General features: G+C 53.6%; 2 protein-coding genes across 2 annotated transcripts in view; both read left to right on the forward strand.

Moving 5' to 3' along the window:
* Positions 1–12,385, forward strand: CX3CL1 (C-X3-C motif chemokine ligand 1). The gene is made up of 4 exons (XM_059043849.2): positions 1–222; positions 423–1,145; positions 7,122–7,242; positions 9,198–12,385. The coding sequence occupies exons 2-4, from the start codon at positions 1,076–1,078 to the stop codon at positions 10,276–10,278; spliced, it is 1,272 nt and encodes a 423-aa protein (XP_058899832.1). The 5' UTR covers positions 1–222; positions 423–1,075; the 3' UTR covers positions 10,279–12,385.
* The window catches only part of CCL17 (C-C motif chemokine ligand 17), a 20,635-nt gene continuing 11,941 nt past the window's right edge, over positions 11,189–19,882 (forward strand). Inside the window, exon 1 of the mRNA XM_067020116.1 lies at positions 11,189–11,278. The gene's annotated coding sequence lies outside the window, so the exon portion shown is untranslated. The remainder of the gene's footprint in view (positions 11,279–19,882) is intronic.

Genomic DNA, 19,882 nt, shown 5'->3' on the forward strand with positions numbered 1-19,882 from the left:
GTCACAGCTGCGCAGCTCCCTCCTCAGTGGAGAAGCCCAACTCCCTCCTTGTACAGATGGAGCCCCCGTGAGGGGCTTTACTTATTCAAGCATGCTGCCGAGTTAAGGAACAACCGAGAGGCCCTGAGTTACCAGGAGTGAGGCTGGCAGCCGTGTTTTTCCCGTGGGCTCACAGAGGGCCAGAGCCAGCGATGGGAGTCTGTGCAAATGAGAAAAGGACAGGTAGGGGGGCTGGAAGCAGGGAGGCCGGGGCTCTTGCCTGTGTCCTGCCTGAACTGCCCACGCCTACTCTTCTCTGTGGCAGCGGGAGGTGGGTTCTCTGCTCTGATGACCTCTATGACCTGGCATGATTCTGCCCCCTCTCTGGGCTTCAGTTTGCCCATCTGTCCCTATGAAGTTGGGCTGGATCATTCTTTCGGCAGGCGTTTGCTGTACGGAGCCCCTACTGTTTGCCAGGCTGCATGCTGGGCTCGGAGGGTACTTCGATGAACAAGGTCCCCCAGGCGTTGGGGCTTTAAGAGGTAAGGGCTGGAGGTCCTTTCTGGCGTGGGAGGGCTACCTCCCAGACCAAAGGAGACTTCGTCAGACCCAGACTTACGGGCCCTGTGTCCTCCTGGCTTGCCCGCAGCCAGCATTCTCTAGTCTTCTGTCCTTTGGTTTACTGCCCTCTTAGGAGTTAGGGCCCCAGGTCGGACCCTAGGGCGTGTGCCAGCTCCCAGTAGGAAGGTGGCCCCGGCAGATGGGAGGAGAGGAGGCTCTTTGAACCCTAGCAGGCTTCACCCAGCCTCGCAGGCGGGTCCCCGTATGAGAAGCCAGCCCATTACCCCCACCAGGAGCCCTCACCCAGAGCCTGCGAGCCGACTCAGCTCCTTGGCAACATGCTAAGGAATTCAGTCGCTGCACACGCTCCCTTCCTCTCCCCTCCCACCGCCTGCCTGCTGCCTGCGGGGGCGAGCGAGGCAGAGGCAGTGGAGCCCCATTATAAACCGCGCAGAGCTCAGGCAGCGAGCGGACAGCACCGAGCCCCGACGAGGGCCGCCACCGCCTGCCCCGGCACCCCCGGACCCCCTCGGCCATGGCTCTTCCACCTCTCTCCTGGCTGCTCCGCTTGACTGCCCTCTGCCATCTGATCATGCTGCTGGCTGGTGAGTGTGGTGGACTCAGGCATGAGCGGGGTGGGGGAGCCCCCAGCCCCACTTCTGCCCCTCAGGCCTCCATGAGGCCCCCGGACCCTGCCCGCGTAAGGCTGAGATCCGTGGCAGCCCCTTCCTGACCGATATGCCGGAGGGGGCTGGGCATCTCCCTGGTGGAGGTCCCAGACTCAGGACTGCCCCTCCGGCTGGAAAGATTTACCGTCTCCGGAGACTGTCCCTGCCCGACCCGGTGAGCAAGGTGGCGACCGCGTGGCTGCACAGAGAGGTGGTGTGGGCAGCACAAGATGCCGGCTGTGGAGGGGTGCCAGGAGGTGGGACTGCGGGAAGCCCGAGGATGCTCTTGGTGGGCCCTGGGGTGGGAGCCCTGGCAGACTGTGGGCCGGTCTCCCTGCCCAGGGTTAATATGTAACCCTCAGCCCTGACTCCTGTGTCTCAGCTTGGCCCCGGGCTAAGCCACAGCTGGGACTTTCTCCTGCCCTGATTTCAAGTCCTTCCCAGGAGTAGGGGGCCCAGGACCAGTGGAGGTCAAGGTCATGGCAGCTCATGAATTGGGCTCATCACTGTTCCTCTGGCCTGTAGCCCCCAGTCCCTCTGCCTGTGTCTCCCCCATGATACTGCCTTTCTCCTACAAGCATAGCTTAGAAATGTTTGCACCTCCAGTCACTTGCTTTCTGGAGCCTGGGCCCTGCTAGGGCATGATGTATCCATCCCACCCGACATGAGTAAGATGGAGGCCCAAAGAGGTTTAGAAACTGGCCTGAGGATGCACAGCCAGCAAGTAGGGCAGGAGAGGGTAAGACGGCGTGCAGGAGAGCGTGGATGCATGCTCACCACTTCTGTGGATCACACTGCCTTCGAGAACTGTTTGAGTCAGCCCCATCCTCAGGGAATACCCAGACCATCCGGCAGGTTGGGGCTCAGAGAGGGTGGGAGGCTGCCTTAGGGCACACAGCCAGGCTGGGAAAATGAGAACCAGTCTCCAGCTTCCAGAGCACCTCCGTGGAGCAAGCTGTCCCCCGAGTCCCTCTATTTGGGGAAAACGCACCAGTGGGGCAGTGAGCAGGTGGGTGGTGTGGTGCGGGCCTCCTGCCGCTGGCCCTCCTGCTTCCTGGGCTAGAACACTGAGCTCCGAGGTGTTTGGGGATAGTGAGTAGTGGAAGACGTGGACTCCGATGGAGGTTGCTTTGCCATGGCCCTGACCCTGAGTGGGGTCTTGCCTTCTTTGGTCCCAGCTGCTGCACCTTTAAATATAGCTATTGCCTCCATGTGGTGAGGCTCTAATGCCTATGAGGACACTTTGAAAGTGGGAGGAGGAGGAATTACTTATACTAAGTTGGGGGTGGAGGTCTTCTATGTTAGGATGGAGAGGGGATCCTGGGGGCACTCTGGATGCTCTATCCAGCAGCCCGAGGCTTCAAAATCATCAGGTTCCTGCCCTAATCTTGGTCACTGGTTGTGCTGGGAGATACTCACATTATTTCAACCTTTCTGAGCCTCAGTTTCTCCTCCTTTAAGACTGGGCATTTGACTGGGCTCATCTTGGAAGTCCTTAGCCACGCTGACATTTGTGGCTCTGAGAGAGCCCCTGGGAACCCCTGCAGGACTAGAGAGTGGTCCACAAGCCAGAGAGGCCCGGAAGGGGGCTGGGGACTTCATGGCTACTGCCCTGGCTGGTGCAGGGTGGCGGCGTCAGTTCCCAAATGTGGGTTTGCAGGGCTGTGTCAGGCAAGAGGCTCTTCTGCTTTATATAACAAACCTGCAGATAAAAGTCAGAGCCGTGAATTTTTCTCCCCAAGCACTGACGCATTCACTCCCACTCAAGCTCCAACAAGGAAGAGAGAAAAAAAAATCTGAATTAAGCTGCTGTCGTCTGCCCCCCTGGTTAGGGTGTGGGTGGGGGAAGGCAGGGGAGGATAAATCCAGAAGGTCAGGTCCAGGCCCAAGTCGAACTTAAATTAAAATTCCTCTGTCTCCGTTGGTTAGGATTTTATAGGTCACAAAGTGCTTCCTTGTGCATTTTCTTGATTCATTCACTGGCTGAGCACCTACTATGTGTCAGGCACAATTCTAGGTGCTGGGGCCACATCTTCATGAATAAAACTTCCAGAGATCCCAGCCCTCAGCGTGCTGAGCATCAGCTGGAGAAGGCAGACAATCCTCAAAATAAACAGATTTGGTCTGTCAGAAGGAAAAAGGCGCTGTGATTTTAAAAAGCAGGGAGTCGGGGGTGGTGGGGAAGGTGTTGAGATTTTAAGTAGTGGGTCAGGGAAGAAGGGGGTGTTGAGGGAGCCTGGCGGGGACACATGCTCCAGGGCAGCACTCCTCAGTGCAGGATTCGGCCTCCAAGGGGACATCTGGCAATTTCTGGACACAGTTTTGGTTGTTACATTTTGGTTTGGGGGGTGCTCAGGCACCTAGTACGTAGAGGCCAGGGATGATGGCAAATGTCCTACGGTACACAGAACAGCCTCCATAACAAAGAATTATGTGGTCCAAGATGTCAGTGGTGTCTGCTGTTGAGAAAGCCCTGCTCTAAGGGTCCAGATTTTTTTTTTTTTTTTTTTGCGGTACGCGGGCCTCTCACTGTTGTGGCCTCTCCTGTTGCGGAGCACAGGCTCCGGATGCACAGGCTCAGCGGCCATGGCTCACGGGCCCAGCCGCTCCACGGCATGTGGGATCTTCCCGGACCGGGGAACGAACCCGTGTCCCCTGCATCGGCAGGCGGATTCTCAACCACTGCACCACCAGGGAAGCCCTCCAGATATTTTTAAAGCTTCATTTTCATAACCATCCTGCGAAGCAGGTATTATCATGTCCATTTTACAGGTAAGGGAATGGAGGTTCAGAGAACCTCAGTCACTCGTCCAGGACACACAGTTGAGCAATGGCTCAAGCCTTCTCTACCACCCAAATACCCAGAGACCCAGAACATTCCCATCTTTTCCTGCCTGTAATCCTCCAAACAGCCCTTGAGGTCCAGCCTAATGTACACCTCCTCTAAGAACTGTCTCCTGATCACTTGCAGCTGGAAGTGGTCTCTCCCTCCTGTAAACCCTGGCACATCTGGGGTCTGTTCTGGAACACGGTGTTTTTACCTGGTGTTTAAGGCAGCCTAGAACAGTGGATGTCTAGGGTCTGGAAGGAAAACCAGATCTGCCACTAAGCAGCTGTGTGGCTTTGGGCAAGTCATTAAACCTCTCTGATTCTCAGCTTCTGCATCTTTAGAATGGGGATAAAAATCATCCTTTTGCAGGAATTAATGAGAGCAGATGTGTGTGTGCTGAGCATAAGGTCCAAAATACAGTAGGTGTTCTACTAAGAAAAGCTCTGATACTTTGTGGTTATGTCTTAGCTGTCCATCAGGCTGGGAGACTTCTGAGGGCAGAGATGGGCCTTGTTCATCCCTCTACTCCTCCACAGGGCCTGGCAAGAGCCAGGTCGGCATTTGTTGGTTGACTGAGTAAACATGGTGATCTGATAGCATTTATTGGGACTGAGGTGCTTTCTCCAAGCTCAGCACCAGCACCTCCGGGAGGAGCTCAGGGTTCAGGACAAGAGGGTCTGGGTCTTTGTAGATACTCAAAAGTAATTCAGACAAGTATTGCCTGAATCAGGAAATGGATGGATGAATGGATGGATAATGAAGGATGTGTGAGTGGGCTGGTGAGAGGTGGAGGGGTGGGTAGATGAAGGGGGTGGAGGATGCGTAGGGGATGGACAGGTGATAGGTGGGTGAGTGTGGCACGGATAGATTGATGGCCCAGGGTGAGTGGGGATGGATGGGAGGTAGACAGGTGGGTGGCAGGGAATGGGTAGGGGATTGACAAGGGGGTGGCAGATAAATGGATGGATGGATAGATAGATGGGGAGGTGTGTGAAGGGATAAGTAGATTGAGACATTATTTCCTTCAACGAATATTTATATCCACCTTATGCTGGATGCTGGGAAACACTGTGACACCAAGACGTACAAGGTCCCTGTCCTCCTGACACTCACATGACAGGTAATAGATGACTGGCTGGTGGAGGCATTATCTCCAGTTACAGAAAAGAAAACTTCAGTTCTGAGAAGAAAAGACCTTCCATTTAGTTACACAACCTTCTCAAGCAGAACCAAGAACAGAGCCTGGCCAGGGCTATTCAGGCACCACGGCAGAGGGTGGAGACTTTAGGACAGGCCGCCTCTGTGGCTCTCTAAGCCCTGGAGGTGAGCAGTGGAAGCAAGTCAGAAGAGCACATTGACCTGCCCGAGCTTATCCCTCCTGCCCGCTGGACAGCATCTCCCAGGTCCAGGTCATCCGGGGATTCCTCTGGAAGTCACCTGCCACACCAGTCTAGGGGCCGGCTCCTGGCTCTACTCAACAGGACCTGGGGAGGCTGCAACTGAGTCATTCTGAGGTCCCGTTGTGGGAGAAGGAGGGTGATAAAGCGCCTTTCACATCCTGGTTCCTCAGAGAGAAAGGGCTACCGGTGACTCAGGGACCAGAGGCAGGGAGCCCACCGACCACCTCGGGAGCTACTACTGCTGCCCCTGATGGCCCAGCCTCACCCTGCAAGCCCTGCACCCCCTTTCCCACAAAGCAGGGTGGGCCGAGGCAAGGGAAATGATGAGAGAAGGAGTGGCAGATTCTAGAAGGTGTGTGTGCATAAGTATTTGTGTGTGAGCTGTGTGTGTTTTGGTGGAACCCGGGGAGGGGGTCACCTGGGGCCTCCCTAGCTCTGCAGAGCTAAATAAGTTTGTTCCCTCAGCTGCACTGCCCTGGACGTGCTGGCCTCTAGATTTTTGCGAAACCCTCTGAGGTCATGCTTCAGCTGCATATGACCTTGACCCAGATCTGACACTCAGGTTCTTCCTCATTTTTTGCATACCCTCTAGAGCTTACAGCAAACAGAGTAAATTTTGCTAGAGATTTTAGGAGAAGCTGGAAATGCAATGCAAACCACTTCGAATGTTTATATAAAATGTCTGGGTTCTCAACTATCTGTTGAGTCACCGTCATTGTGTCCTGGGGTTTCTGTCTGGCTCCACGTGGGACGCAGCCATCTGCAGGCCCCCGCCCATCTCACTCTGTCCCCACTCCATGTACAACGCATCTCCATTCGTCCTCCTTACTCCTGCTCCGCCAGCTTGCCCTGGGAATCCAAATGGCCCATTGCGTCCCTCCCAAGAAACTGCTTCCAAAATCATCCTGGCAGAACAAAGGATCACCTACTTAGCACACTCCTTAGAAGGTGGTTGTACTTATATATTTAAAAAATTTTATTATCCGCTATGTGTGCCTGGTTGCATGTATGCCTTTGTGTGTTTTTGGGGGGGTGTCGGGGGCATATATATATGTGTCATTGTGTTTGTTGCTATGAGTGTACGTGTGTGTCATAGGGTATACACATGGGATGTGGATGGACCGAGGTCTGGGTGTGTCCCAGAGGTTGCAGAAATCCATGAATATGGATCAGGCTGAGAGGGATGGATGGGATATGGTTGGGAGTGGGCGATAGTTGAGCAGGTGACTTACTGGCGTAAAAGCATGGTGCGGGGAAGGGCAGCGTCCTGGGCCCAGAAGGGCGGGGAACCAGGCCTGACAGGAGAGCCTGTTCCATCACTTGCTGGCTGTGTGAACTCAGGCAGATCCATGTCAGTCTCACACTCCTCTCCCCTGGGTGAACCAACTATAGCGACTTAATTTTTAAAATTAAGCGTAATGTGGCGGGCAATAAGAGCTTTATAAGTAAGAATTCATTTTCATCACCTTACAGCAACCCTCTGAGGTAGGTTCTATTGCTCTCTATTTTCCAGGTGGGGAAACTGAGGCATAGAGAGGTTTGGCCCGGGACAGGGGGCTGAGGTCAAGGGTGTGGGGCATCGGTTCTGGTTTGGGGGGTGCGCGGCAGGGACAAGCTGACGTGGGGCTGGGAAGCCAGATGCCCGTGGACAGTCCTGCTGACTGGGGGCCTCTGTGGGCTCAGGACAGCACCTCGGTGTGAAGAAGTGTAACATCACGTGCAGCAAAATGACCTCGGAGATCCCCGTGGCTCGTCTAGTTCACTACCAACGAAATCAAGAATCATGCGGCAAACGTGCCATCATGTAGGTACTGCCCTCTTGGCCTCTGAATTCCTTTCAGGCCCCGGGGATGGTTCCCTGGCCTCCACTAATCCATGTCCACATCCTGTCACCCAAAGCTGGGCTCCTGGCCCAGGGCCTCTGCAAATGCTCTTCTTGCTCCTGACCTGCTGGCCTCCTCGCCAATCTTAATATCTGTGCCTCAGGGCAAAGGTGAGCTGTGGCTTCCTGAACGGCCGTGGCCTGGAGATGCCACCCAGGGTGATGATTCCTTCTGGGCCAAAGGGTGTTTATGCAGCCCTCGAACCTGCTGGATTTCACGGGGGATGAAAACACGGTGCTCTGAATGTGCAGGCTCCAGACGCCAACAGATCTGGTGCAAATCCTGGCTTCACCACTTACAGACTGGGGGGCCCTGGTCATGTTGCCTATACCCTCTGCGCTTTAGTTTCCTTATCTGTACAATGGGTAGTTTGGGGAAGCTGAAAGGAAATAATGAACCTGAAGTGCTTGGCAGGGTGCCCAGAAGCTGCTGGTAATAGGAGAGGCCAAGGTTATAATCGCCATTGGACAGATGGGGAAATAGAATCCCCCTGAGACTTTGGGGAGGGGTCAAGCCAAGCCAGCTTCCCCTCTGGCTGTTGGGATCCCTGGCCATCTTAGTTGCTTGCTCCTCTAGGGTCCTTCTTGGGTACGGCCAATCGCCCAGCCCTGAGGCCTTTCCCCAGGACTGACCTTTGGGTCTTAAAGCGGCCTCAGCCAGACTCAACCAGACCCTGAGTCCTGGCAACAGGAAATGGTCAGTGGGCCTTCGAACTACAGGCTCAGCTAAAGGAAGCTGTAATTCCTCCCACTGATTGTCACTAAGAGGAGCATTTGTGCTACTGCCTGACCTCTCTGCTCACCTGTCAACACTTGCTTCCCCCAGACTCCCCCACGTATTTGCTTCTATTTTGTAGGCAAAGGGGAAGTGGGACACTCCAGAGAGGCGATGATGGCACTAGGGCAGCACTGCACCTGTGGGGTCTACAGGATCACGCTTGCTTTCTGGACCTCTCCGACTTCCTAGCGTACTGGAGCCAGGCACATTTACATTACCTCTCGGAGCCTTGGTTTTCTCATCTGTAAAATGGGGGTGCACGTGGTAGCCATCTTACAGGATGGGTGTGAAGTTTAACCAGGCAAAATGCCTAGCACAGGTTATGGCGTGGAGCAGGGGTCCCCGCCAGCTCTGAGCTGCGGTCTCGGTAGTAAACCAGCCACACGCAGCTTCAAAGGAAGCTCAAGCTTTGGATGGCACTCAGGGTCCCAGCAGGGACACCATATGTAGGGTTGGAGCTCCCTAGGGGCCCTTTCAGTCTGAGGATACACACTAGGAGAGGAGGGTAGAGGTACGGAGGGCAGCCGGCCACTGAGGGAGAGGAGTAAGAGGACATTATGACATTGAGTCCTTTCCAGAGTGAGGAGGCCCTACCACCAACCTTGCCAGTCTTACACCTGGTGGCAGAGAACACCCGTGATATCTTCTGCCAATCAGAAAACTTGCAGCCCACAGCCCCCACCTTCATGTTAATGACATTATTATTAACACTGTTATTATTTTACTGATCTCCTACTCTGAACCAGGGGCTTTACATCATTTTCATCTTCTACAATAACACAGAAGTAGGGTGACTGACTCGTCCCAGTTTGCTGGAATTTTCACAAAAAGACCCGCATCTTGAGAACGCCCTCAGTCCCAGTTTTTCTGGGATGGTTGGTCACCCCGCGGAAGGTAGGACTCTCTTTCCAGTTCTCAGGTGAGAACATGGAAGTTCCATAAGCTGAGCTGCCCCAGCTAAGAACTCATAGCTCACAGCTAGTAAGTGGTGGGGGCAGGATTTCTGGCCGCGTCTGCTCACCTGCAGTGCACGTGCATGATACCCCTTCTCCGCATGGCATCTGGGCATCACTGGGTCCCTTGTCTTCCTTCCTTGCAGCCTGAAGACCATGAAGGAAAAATTATTCTGTGCTGACCCACAGGAGAAATGGGTCCAGAAAGCCATGGAGCATCTAGACCGCAAGGCTGCTGCTCTGGCTCCAAATGGCGGCACGTTCGAGAAGCAAATCGGCGTGGGTGAGCCCAGGACCAGCCCAGCCACCAGGGGGATGGACTGGTCTGAGGCTTCAGAGACCAAATTCACAAGCGAAAGCAGTAGCCAGGAGGCACAGAGGGCCTTCGGGACTTCCCCAGAGCTGCCACGAGAAGTGGCTGATTCTAGGGGGACCAGGTCCCCCTCCACTTCAAAGACTCCGGATGGAGGGCCCGAGAGAACTGAGCTTTTCAACAAGGCTGCCGTCACCACCACCACGTCTTGGCAGAGTTCTACCGCCTACCAACCTGGGGCAGACCTCGAGGCTGAGGGGAAAGCCTCTGAGGCCCCCTCCACCCAGGCCCCCTCCACCCAGACCCCCTCCACCCAGGCCCCCTCCACCCAGACCCCCTCCACCCAGACCCCCTCCACCCAGACCCTCCCCACCCAGGCCCCCTCCACCCAGGCCCCCTCCACCCAGGCCCCCACTATTTCACACACAGTCCCAGAGGACAACACTGGGCCCGAAGGCCAACCTGGGTGGATCAAGGGACAGGACCCCACGCCAGAGAACTCTCTAGGGTCCAAAGAAATGGGTCCCACTTCAGCTCACACGGATGCTTTCATGGGGCCTGGCAGCGTGTCCAATGTCTTCGTGGTCCCTGTATCCTCTGAAGGGGCCCCCAGCACGGATCCAATGGCCTCTGGCAGCTGGACCCCCAAGGTCAAGGAGCCCATTCAAGCCACCGCGGACCCCCAGAAGCTCAGTGTCCTCACCACTTCCGCCCCCAACTCCCAGGCAGCCACCCGGAGGCAGGCAGTGGGGCTGTTGGCCTTCCTCGGTCTCCTCTTCTGCCTGGGGGTGGCCATGTTTGCCTACCAGAGCCTTCAGGGCTGCCCTCGCAAGATGGCAGGAGACATGGTGGAGGGGCTTCGCTACGTGCCCCGGAGCTGTGGCAGTAACTCGTACGTCCTGGTGCCAGTGTGAGCTGCCCACCTGCCTGCATCCAGTTGTTCAACTCAGCTGCCTGGGGTCCCCCACCCTCACACTCCCCCTCCCCCAAGGGTCTGGCCCGAGCTGGGCTGACTGGAGCAAAAGGAGGTGGGTCCTCTGGGTGGAACTGCCCGCAGCTCCTGGAGGCCACCCTTGACCATCCTTGACCTACTGCGGACAGAGTGGGTGGCCTCCACAACTCACTCCAATGTCCCAAGTCAGAAAACTCCCCTCTGCTGCTGGCTGGCTAGAGGGTCCCTTAGATACCGTGCCAGCCCCAGTGAACAATTATTTATTGAAGGAACGCCCAGCCCCTCTGACCCATATACCCCTGCGGGTACCACAGTCATCCCTCCTTACAAACGAGCCTCAGGCCAGGCCCCTTCTCCCCACTCCCTCACACCTCATCGTGTCTCTCGGTCCCAGGCCCCTTCTCCCCACTCCCTCACACCTCATCGTGTCTCTCGGTCCCGCTGTGGTTGCCCGTCACCCCGGCCACCTGCGGTGCTAGCTCCCCTGCCCCCTGTACAGACCCCATGCCCCAGCCGGGGACCTGTCTTTTCTTGCATGAGGCTAGTGTGGTGTTTCCTGGGACTGAACCCAGCGAAAGATCTGCCCTCAGGTAGGCATCACGAAAATGGGAAATGAAGTTATCCGGTGGCTTTGATTCCCACCCGCTGCCTTGCCCCGTCTGTGCTGCGAAGGAACATTGACTATGAGCCTGAAGGTTGGGGGGGTCTAGTCCCAGGCCCACCACCCATCCATCAAGGCTTTCATACCTCTGGTTTCCCACCCGTGAAAGGGGAGAGGGACGGCAAATATGCGTGCGTGCGGCAATAGCCTGTAAGCCTGGCAGGCATCACTAGTTGATCCAGAGAGCCCTTTCTGCAGACCCTGGGTGCAGCCTCTCAGCCTTCAGCAGAAGCGATGGTCTCTGCCAATCGATGAGACCGGCACTTCCACGGACGCTGTGACCTGGAGGTCCTGCCCCGTTGTGAGCACTGTGGGCCCCCTGGGTGGGGGGGCTAGGTTGGGGTACTTGAGGCGCAGAGACCAACTTTGAAGGCCCCCCCCTCCTCCCCCGCTGGCTTTGAGACGAAGTGACGAGTGACAGGCTGAAGAACGAGGGGAGGCCTGCAGGCTCCGAGAAAGGAGCCAGGGAGCAGCTGCAGGCAGTAGCCTCGCTCCTTCGTGTCTTCGTTAGGGACCCGAGTCAGGCATTTTCTCTTTCTTTCCTGCGGCCTGGGTTCCTCTTCCACCTCTCGAGCCCTGAAAACACTGTCCTCTGCACTCTGAGATCTTCTCCCCTCACCTTCATCCCCCCCCGCAGGCAGGGCCAGGAATTTCCATGAGATCAGAATCCACCAGGGAAAGCTGAGGTTCCCGTGTTTACTTCTGAAAGGGACTCTGTCTTGTGGGGAGGGACCGGCAGGGGTGGGGAAGTTGTGGGCATGGAGTCAGAGGTTCTCTTTTTGGCACTGAGGACTCTCGGGCAGGCTTGGATGGGGCCGAAGGCTCACCGGGCTGGCCAGCACCCCGCAGTCAGAGCCAGACCTGCAGGTCTCGCCTCTCAGGTCCCTGGCGGCAGCTCCCCACCTCCCTCCGATTGTCTCTGAAGGTGTTCTTTGTCCTCCACCAGAGGGGTGTCCCATGGGCTAGGCTTCCCCTGGGTACAGGTGACATGCTCCTTTGCAGACAGATGCTGAGATGAAGCACCCAGGGCTCCGGTCCACAGAGAGAGGGAAGCCGTGTTTCCCTGCCCGCCTGGCTCTCCTGCACTCCCCTGCAGGTCATGGCACAGGATGTTTGGGCCTGGCTCAGAGAGGAAGACAGCGGATCTTTTGGGGGCTCCTCTTGCCTGGGAGCCTTCAAGGGACCGGAACCCGTGAAGGGGCTCCCCTCTGTGAGAAAGCAGCTGGGGACAGCGTGTCCCCCTTCCAGGGACTTTGTGAGTTCCCCCAAGCAGGACAGGGACAAAGACAGTTTGAGGAGGACTTTAGAAGGAGTTGGTTGATCATTTTGCTTTTCCAACACTATCACCAACGTCTGTGCCGTTTTGTATTTTACTAATAAAACTGAAAAGTCTTGTGAATCAAATAAAGTTGCTTTTCCTAGGGCAGGCTCAGCACCAGCGCCTCCGGGAGGAGGCCAAGACTCTCTGGGAAAGCGGAACTTCCCTGGTGGTCCAGTGGTTAGGACTCCGCGCTTCCACTGCAGGGGGCATGGGTCAATCCCTGGTCCAGGAACTGAGTTCCCGCATGCCAAGCTGTGTGGCCAAAACAAAGAAACACACAAACAAGGCTCTCTGGAGAAGTACCGGAGAGCCCTGGGGCAGAGGGGCAGGAACTTTACAGTCAGCAGGGGAAGGGAGCACTGGGAACAGGGCTGGGGAGGGTTGAGCCTCTGGCCTGGCTCTGCTCTGTCCAGGTATGTGACACGGGGCCATGTATAAAATCAGGTGTGTGACCTCTAGTGGCTCCCATCCCTGGCAGGAATCAGAATCCCTTATGAACCACCACCCCACCCCTGGCCCATGCTTACTAAACCACCATCTTGGGGGCCTTGGTATCACCATTAGTGCTCTAGTGACCCACAGGAGCAAACTGGGCCACATTTTCCTCTTTACTGCCTTGACTCATTGCTGGTCCAGATAAAGACCAAAGAGGGATTACTCCTCAAGGGACTCGGGTGTTCATTGATATGACCCAAGTACAAACCTCCAGTGCCCGAAGTGGCATCATAAGAGCTGCTCTGTACAGTTGTGTAGATTGGAAACTGTACAAAGTGCCAAAGGCCAAACCCAACTTATTATTATACAGTATTTCATGGATTCTTAGAGGCACATTTTTTTTCACATTGTGACATCTTTGGAATTGGGATTTGTCCTACAATCAATGACTTGTCACAGTTTAATTGACAGGTCTTTTGTTCTTTATTAGTAGTTTATTAAATATCAGAATGTTTTGCAATCAAAGGCATCTTAGATTCGATGTCTACATGGTATTTTTAAAAATTAGAGGCAACATTAAAAATCAGGAAATTAGGGCTTCCCTGGTGGCGCAGTGGTTGAGAGTCCCCCTGCCGATGCAGGGGTCCGGGAAGATCCCACATGCTGCGGAGCGGCTGGGCCCGTGAGCCATGGCCGCTGCGCCTGCGCGTCCGGAGCCTGTGCTCCGCAACGGGAGAGGCCCGCATACCACAAAAAAAAAAAAAAAAAAAAAAAAAAAAATCTGGAAATTACACACACCATCCCACTTTTCTATGTTCTCTCAGGTGATTCAGAAGGTCTGGCCCCACTGGGTGGTTTAACCCCCAGGATGACAGTGGGCAGGGCCTGAGCAGTGGCTGCCCCTTAGGAGGGGGCAGGCCAGGCTGAGAACCCCCAGTTCTCTACCATCCTTTCCACCTCTTGGTGCTCTGGACCCTGTGGCCGTGTCAGTTGCCATTTATCATCACCATTCTCTTGTTTTTCTTATACTAAGGATATTTTTCTCTGAGCCCAAGTCTTCATCAAAAGCAGGACAAGGAAAGACAGAATATGATGGGCACATAATTTTTCTTACACATTGCTTCCCTCATTTTACTACCTGCCAAGCCCCATAGACATTTGGTTTTGAGGTTCCTGCAAGAATCTGAGATTGCTGCCTCTGCGCCAGCTGAAATTTCTTTTTTTTTTGACTGCAGCCTACACGGCATGCAGGATTCCCCAGCCAGAGATCAAATCCACGGCCCCTGCAATGGAAGCGCAGAGTATTAACCACTGGACCGCTAGGGAAGACCCTGAAAATTCTAGTACTGCCCTTAGCAGTGTGCAGTAGCTCTCCTGTTCCACCCCAAGTCCAGGCCCTCCTGCTTCTGCCCAGTCCCACCCCCAGGAAGGAGCTTGGAGGCAAAGTCACAGCCCCCAAACCTCTCCCCGAATACCACCCTTTCAGCAACATGAGACACCAACGGAGGCTTTGAAATGAAAATGCTTGTCCCTGTCTTTTCATCACATTCTCAGATAAGGTAAACTCTTCATGTGCCAGAAGAGGATGCAGAGTGGGGAAATTTTATTCTCCCTCAGTCCAGAGCACCTCCCTAGGGATGCTGGGGTGTTTGTGTTTTATTTTCTCTTTCAGTTACAGAGCTAAACTTTAGCTGAAGCGATTCCTCACAATTAGTACAGAGTTTCATAGAGACTTGGAGGCCTCTGAAATCTTGGATAGAGCGATCAGGGCTCTGAGATATAATAATACAAATATTAAAATAGCCATTGTTTATTTAATGTTTACCATGTGCCAGGCAATATACTAGGTTCTTTACGTACAAGGGCTCCCATCTTACAAATGATGAGAGTAAGGCTTTCAAAGGGTACGTGACTTGCCCAAGGTCAGACAGCTTGTAAGCAGCAAAGCTGGAATATGACCTGAAGTCTTTCTCCAGGACTTCAATCTTAGTCACTATTTCTGAAAGCATGAGCCACAGATTGTCAAAAGTACAGACTCCCGAGCCCCACTTCAGCCCTGCTGAATTCAGACTGCAGGGGTGGGAGAGCTGGGTATCTGTACCTTCAAGCAGTTGCCCCTTCCCCCTTCCTCCCCTCCTCTCCCCCTCCCCCCGCTGCCCTGCCTTCCAAATTAGGGGATTTGGCTCCTAGCCAAAGTTTTAGAGCCCTCTGCACCCCCACCCCTCCCAGGTTTGCAGGGTCCTTTGTGTGGTTGCTACCTGCGTTCTTCTCACCTTCTGCTCTTCGTTGTTATTCCCCTTTGCCTCTCCTTTGTTCTCTGTACATTCCCCAAAAGGGTGAGGCCAGGCAGCAAAACACAGACACAAATGACTCGGAATTTCCAGCAGGAGGCTGAATAATAGGCATCTGGGAGCCACAATATACGTGAGTGTGTGTGTGTGCGTGCGTGCGTGCATGCGTGCGTGCATGCGTGCGTGCACACGCCCTGCTACCCCTGTGCCACTAATAGCTCAGGAGACCACCTGTGCCCCGTTTACTTCTTCTCAGTCATGTGCTTTCCTGGATAAATAATGTTTCAGCTGCTGGGATTAAAGTAAAGATCTAGTGCTAGGCTGGCTTTCCCCAGATGACCGCAAACTTCAGCGGCCAGACCCATGCAGGATCTCATTAATCTCACCAAATCGGCTGGTGGTGGTGATGCGTCTGAACCTAGGAGAATTCCAAAGCAGGGAATGTTTTGGAAGAGATGCCCCTCTCTTACTGTCAAAGGATCTGTTGCCCCCAGAGGACAGAACAGAATTATTCATAATGAGCCTCTTGTTTTTTATCCATACAGGAGTGTAATGTAACATGGTGATCTTTGGCTGTATGACTTTAGGCAAGTTGCTTAACCTTTCCAGGCTTTGATTTTCTCCTCTGTAAAACAGAAATAATAACAACTCTCCTTGTAGGGGAAGATGTCATAAGATAATCCTTGCTGAACACTTAGAAAAATGACGTGCCCATAGTGAGCTCTTGGTAAATTAGAATCTACGATCATGTGATAGATGTTTCCAAAGGGTTTGAAACATCCTATTTCTATTCACTTTTGTTATTGGTTACCCAAACAAGACTATAGAATTATAGGATGTGTATGAAGAAAAGCAGTCTTCCTGGTTTTCGGTAAAGTAAGAGGAAGACATGTTATAGTGTCAGCAAGCAGATAAAAATAATTTGTAATTTGCATAATTTTTTCCCTAAGCTAATAGATGCTGTTCAAATTGGTGTAACTTTTTCCCTCTAAATTGCTTTTGAACTTGGCAAGGTCAAAACTCATGAATCCCAACTAATTAGAAGCAGACTAGCAAGATGCCTGAATCTTAGACTTGGACAGAATGGGAAGTTGGTTTCAACATCAGTCTCTCTGAGTTTTTCTGGCTTGCTGCTCCTAGGCTGTCAAGAGGGCTGCTCTTCTTGCCGCCTTGGCGTTGGTGAGATGCCACATGACCAGTTCTGAACTGGCAGTGGGAGTAAAGTTTGTCAAAGCAGATTCGAACATTTAATTATCGGTGAGAGAGCCTTCAGAACTTTTAGTTCCTTGGGTCCAGAACTTGGCAGTATTCCAGAAGATGACAAGTGCATTACCCTGGATCCCAGAGTGAGGACGACTCGGAACCTCCAGCCACAGAAAGAGCCCCAGCAGATCCATGTGGGAGAAACAAAGCTTTGTGGTTTTAAACCACTGAGAGTTTGAGGCTATTTGTCATTGCAGCATAACCTAGCCTATCCTGATTGATGCAGCAATCAGGAAGAAGAAATATATTACTTGGTCTAAGTAGGAATGACTTGTCAGTAATGTGTATGATGCTGTTAAAAGGCTCGAACCATTCCCTTAACTGGGGTAAACAAACTTTCCGTTATCGAGGTCGCCTCTCTTCATTTGCTCTCTTGGCAAACGGGATGAAGTTCATCCTTAGCCCACCAGCTGTTAATGGATTTATCTGGGATTCTCACTGAGTGGGGCTGGAAAGGAGAAGCGTTTTGTAGTTGCTTTGAGATACACTGATACTCGAGAGTGCTAATGACTCAGATATGCTGGTGATCACTGCAGCAGACAAGGAAGTAAACAGAGAGAAGCATATTGAAATGATTGAGCACCAGCTGTTTGCCAGATGATCTACATTAACCAGTCTTTCACGTACCTCCTAAGCCCAGAAGCCCAACCAGGGCAACCTAGGCCTGTTGGCACAGAAATCGAGCATAGTTCCAGGGACCGACAAGTGCATGTTCCGTGTCTTTGTTTTCCTAGAGGATTTCAACTGGCCTGCTGGCTCTAGGCTCATTTCCCCGATGCCGGCTCCTCCGTTTTTAGTCCACTCCCCCACATCACCTTTGGCACACATTTTGTTTTGTTTTTTTTTTTACATCCTCAAGTCGATCTTTTCTCTCCTACCTCTGAGCCATTGCACTGGCTGTTCTCTCTTCCTGGAATAACTTCCCCCTTCACTGTTGCCCTGGCCAACTCCTACTCGTCTTTTGGTCTCAGCTTAGATGTCACTTCCTCCAGGAGGCCTTCCCTGACTTAGCTTAACGAAGGCTCCCTGCCACGGGTACTCACCTCACCTGCGCCCATTGTATCCCTCATGTGACCCGGCTTGTTTCATGGTGCTTCCGTAAGACCCGTGAGAGCAGGCACGTGTGTGTCGTGTTCCCTTTGTGCTCCAGTGACCACCACAGGTCCTGGAAGAAGAGAAAGAGGGGAAGGGCCAGGGCCCACAGCTGTCTGTGTCCATTGGCCCTCTCTGACCTGATGCCTGTGCCACACCCCTTTCTGATTTATTCAAAGCCTGCCCATCCGCGGCGGGGAGGTGCATTTCAAGGCATTTCCTGGTGAAACTATTTAACTGCCTCAAAGGGATGTCAGAGGCTGAAAGTGGCCTTCTGTGAAGATGTGTTCAAGTCACCCCGGAAACTCTCTGACCCTCTGCCGTCTTATCCTGGTCAAGAAATTGCTCCTCAGGCCCAGCAAGGATCCCTGGGAAGCCTGGACTGGGTCAAGGCTCTGATTATCATCCAAACGCACAGAGGGGCGAGCAGGTGGAGGGGGAACCTAGCATCCTGGGATCTCAAGACTCTCAGCGTGGGCGCTTCTGCCTGCCTGGCCACTTTCCTGGGTCTTCCCTTCCCCTCCCCACCCCTGGCTCGCACTGTCCCTGTGCAGCCTGCTTCCTCATTTTTATTTTTTTTTTATTTTTTATTTTTTATTTTTTTAATTTTTTTTTTTTTTTTTTTTTTCGGTATGCGGGCCTCTCACTGTTGTGGCCTCTCCCGTTGCGGAGCACAGGCTCCGGACGCACAGGCTCAGCGGCCATGGCTCACGGGCTTAGTTGCTCTGCGGCATGTGGGATCTTCCCGGACCAGGGCACGAACCCGTGTCTCCTGCATCGGCAGGCGGATTCTCAACCACTGCGCCACCAGGGAAGCCCCCCTCATTTTTATATGTCATCATGACTGCCATCAGCATGATGGAGTTGAAGTCCTGTCTGCGTGAACACTGAGAGGCCAGGTCCGTAGGCCCGGGTCCTCTTTCCAGGGTGTCAGGAGTGGAAGCCGTGGGGCCACTGGGCAGGGTGGGGAGCAGGGGAAGGAGGAGGAGTCATTCATTTATGGCCGGAGACACCGATGAATAGGACACTGACCTCCTCCTCCTCGGGAGGTTCACTGTCCCTGTCACACACCACTGTGTGCCTTCGAATGAATTTTCTCATTTCATCCCTTCCTCAGGTTTCAGATGATGTCCTACTAATAGGAGCCCTATTTTCTAGATAGAAGTGCTGAGGCACAGACCGATTAAGGGAACTTACCTTGACCAAACCAACAGGCACTCCAACTCCAGAGACCCCACTCGACTTTCTGTAAATTGTAGTATAGTTATTGTATGGAACAGCATACAATGTAAAAAGAAAGAGGTACACTGATACCTGTCAACACACATGACTCTCAAGTTCAACACTGCAAGATGCGAAAGTACAGATACAATATGACAGTGTTAATGGGAAGCGTAAAAACATGCATAAACAGTGCTATATATTGTTTAGGGACATATACCGATTAGTAAGATATGAAGAAATGCATGGGACTAATGGATGCCCAATTCCGTTTTCTCTAATGCATAGGGGGATGGATTAGGAGAGGCACGCAGGGCCACCGTGAGCAGTGATATTGACTCTTACCTGGTGGTGGGTTCATGCGTATGGTTAATGGTGCTGGTGTCCCACCCAGAGCCCCACTCCTTTTGGCTGCTTTTGCTTCTAACTCTCACTTTAGAGCCCCCGCGGGGCCAGGCAGAGGCTCCCTGGGGGACTGTGGCTGACGTCACACCTTCTCTGGGCTTCCATCCCTTCCCTGCCCTCATTCCCCCACTCCTCCCCATCTCCCCTGAGAGCACATCCTTAATGAGCCCAACCTCAAGACATCGGAGACAGCCAGTCACCCTGCTCCCCAGCCTGTACCCCACAGGGAGGGCAGGGACAAGGAGGAGCTGACTGGGGGAGGAGAGGTCGGACAGGCTAAGAAGAACTTCAAGGAGTAGATGGTACAGATACCCAGCTCCCTAAGGACATCTATACATTCAATGTGATCCCAATAAAAATACCAAATTATTTTTGGAGTTAGATTAGATAGTTTTAGTTTCATCTAAAACAAAAAAAACCCATGAGTCTGGAGAGTTGATGGGACGGAGGCAAGGCAGGAAGGAGGGAGATGCTGAAGCAAGTGGGGTTGGGGGGAAAGCCCCGCGTGTGGTAGGACAAGCCACAACCCACCTGGCTGGGCCCGGAGGGCTGCTGAGGCGCCGGCTTCTCTCTGGAAAGGGAACAGGGCCTTAGCCTCCTCTGCGGGCTCATATTTCCCAGGTCTGGACCCTGCTCAGAAGTGGCCACACCCCCTCTGCACCCTCAGCCCTCACTGGGGGAGCCATGATCCACGTAGGACTGTACCACGTGTCAAACGGCCCAGCGCTGCTGCTCTTGTCCCTGTTGGCTTGTCTGCAGTGGCTGAGATTGGACAGGAGTGTGGGGAAACCCCTAGACTTTCAAAGAGGCCAGATCCACCAGGCTCCTTAGAAAGGGGGCCTTGTTCTCCTTCCAGGATGCTGGGCTCTGAGCGCTG

This window comes from Kogia breviceps, chromosome 18 (assembly GCF_026419965.1).
Source record: "Kogia breviceps isolate mKogBre1 chromosome 18, mKogBre1 haplotype 1, whole genome shotgun sequence".
NCBI lineage: Eukaryota > Metazoa > Chordata > Mammalia > Artiodactyla > Physeteridae > Kogia > Kogia breviceps.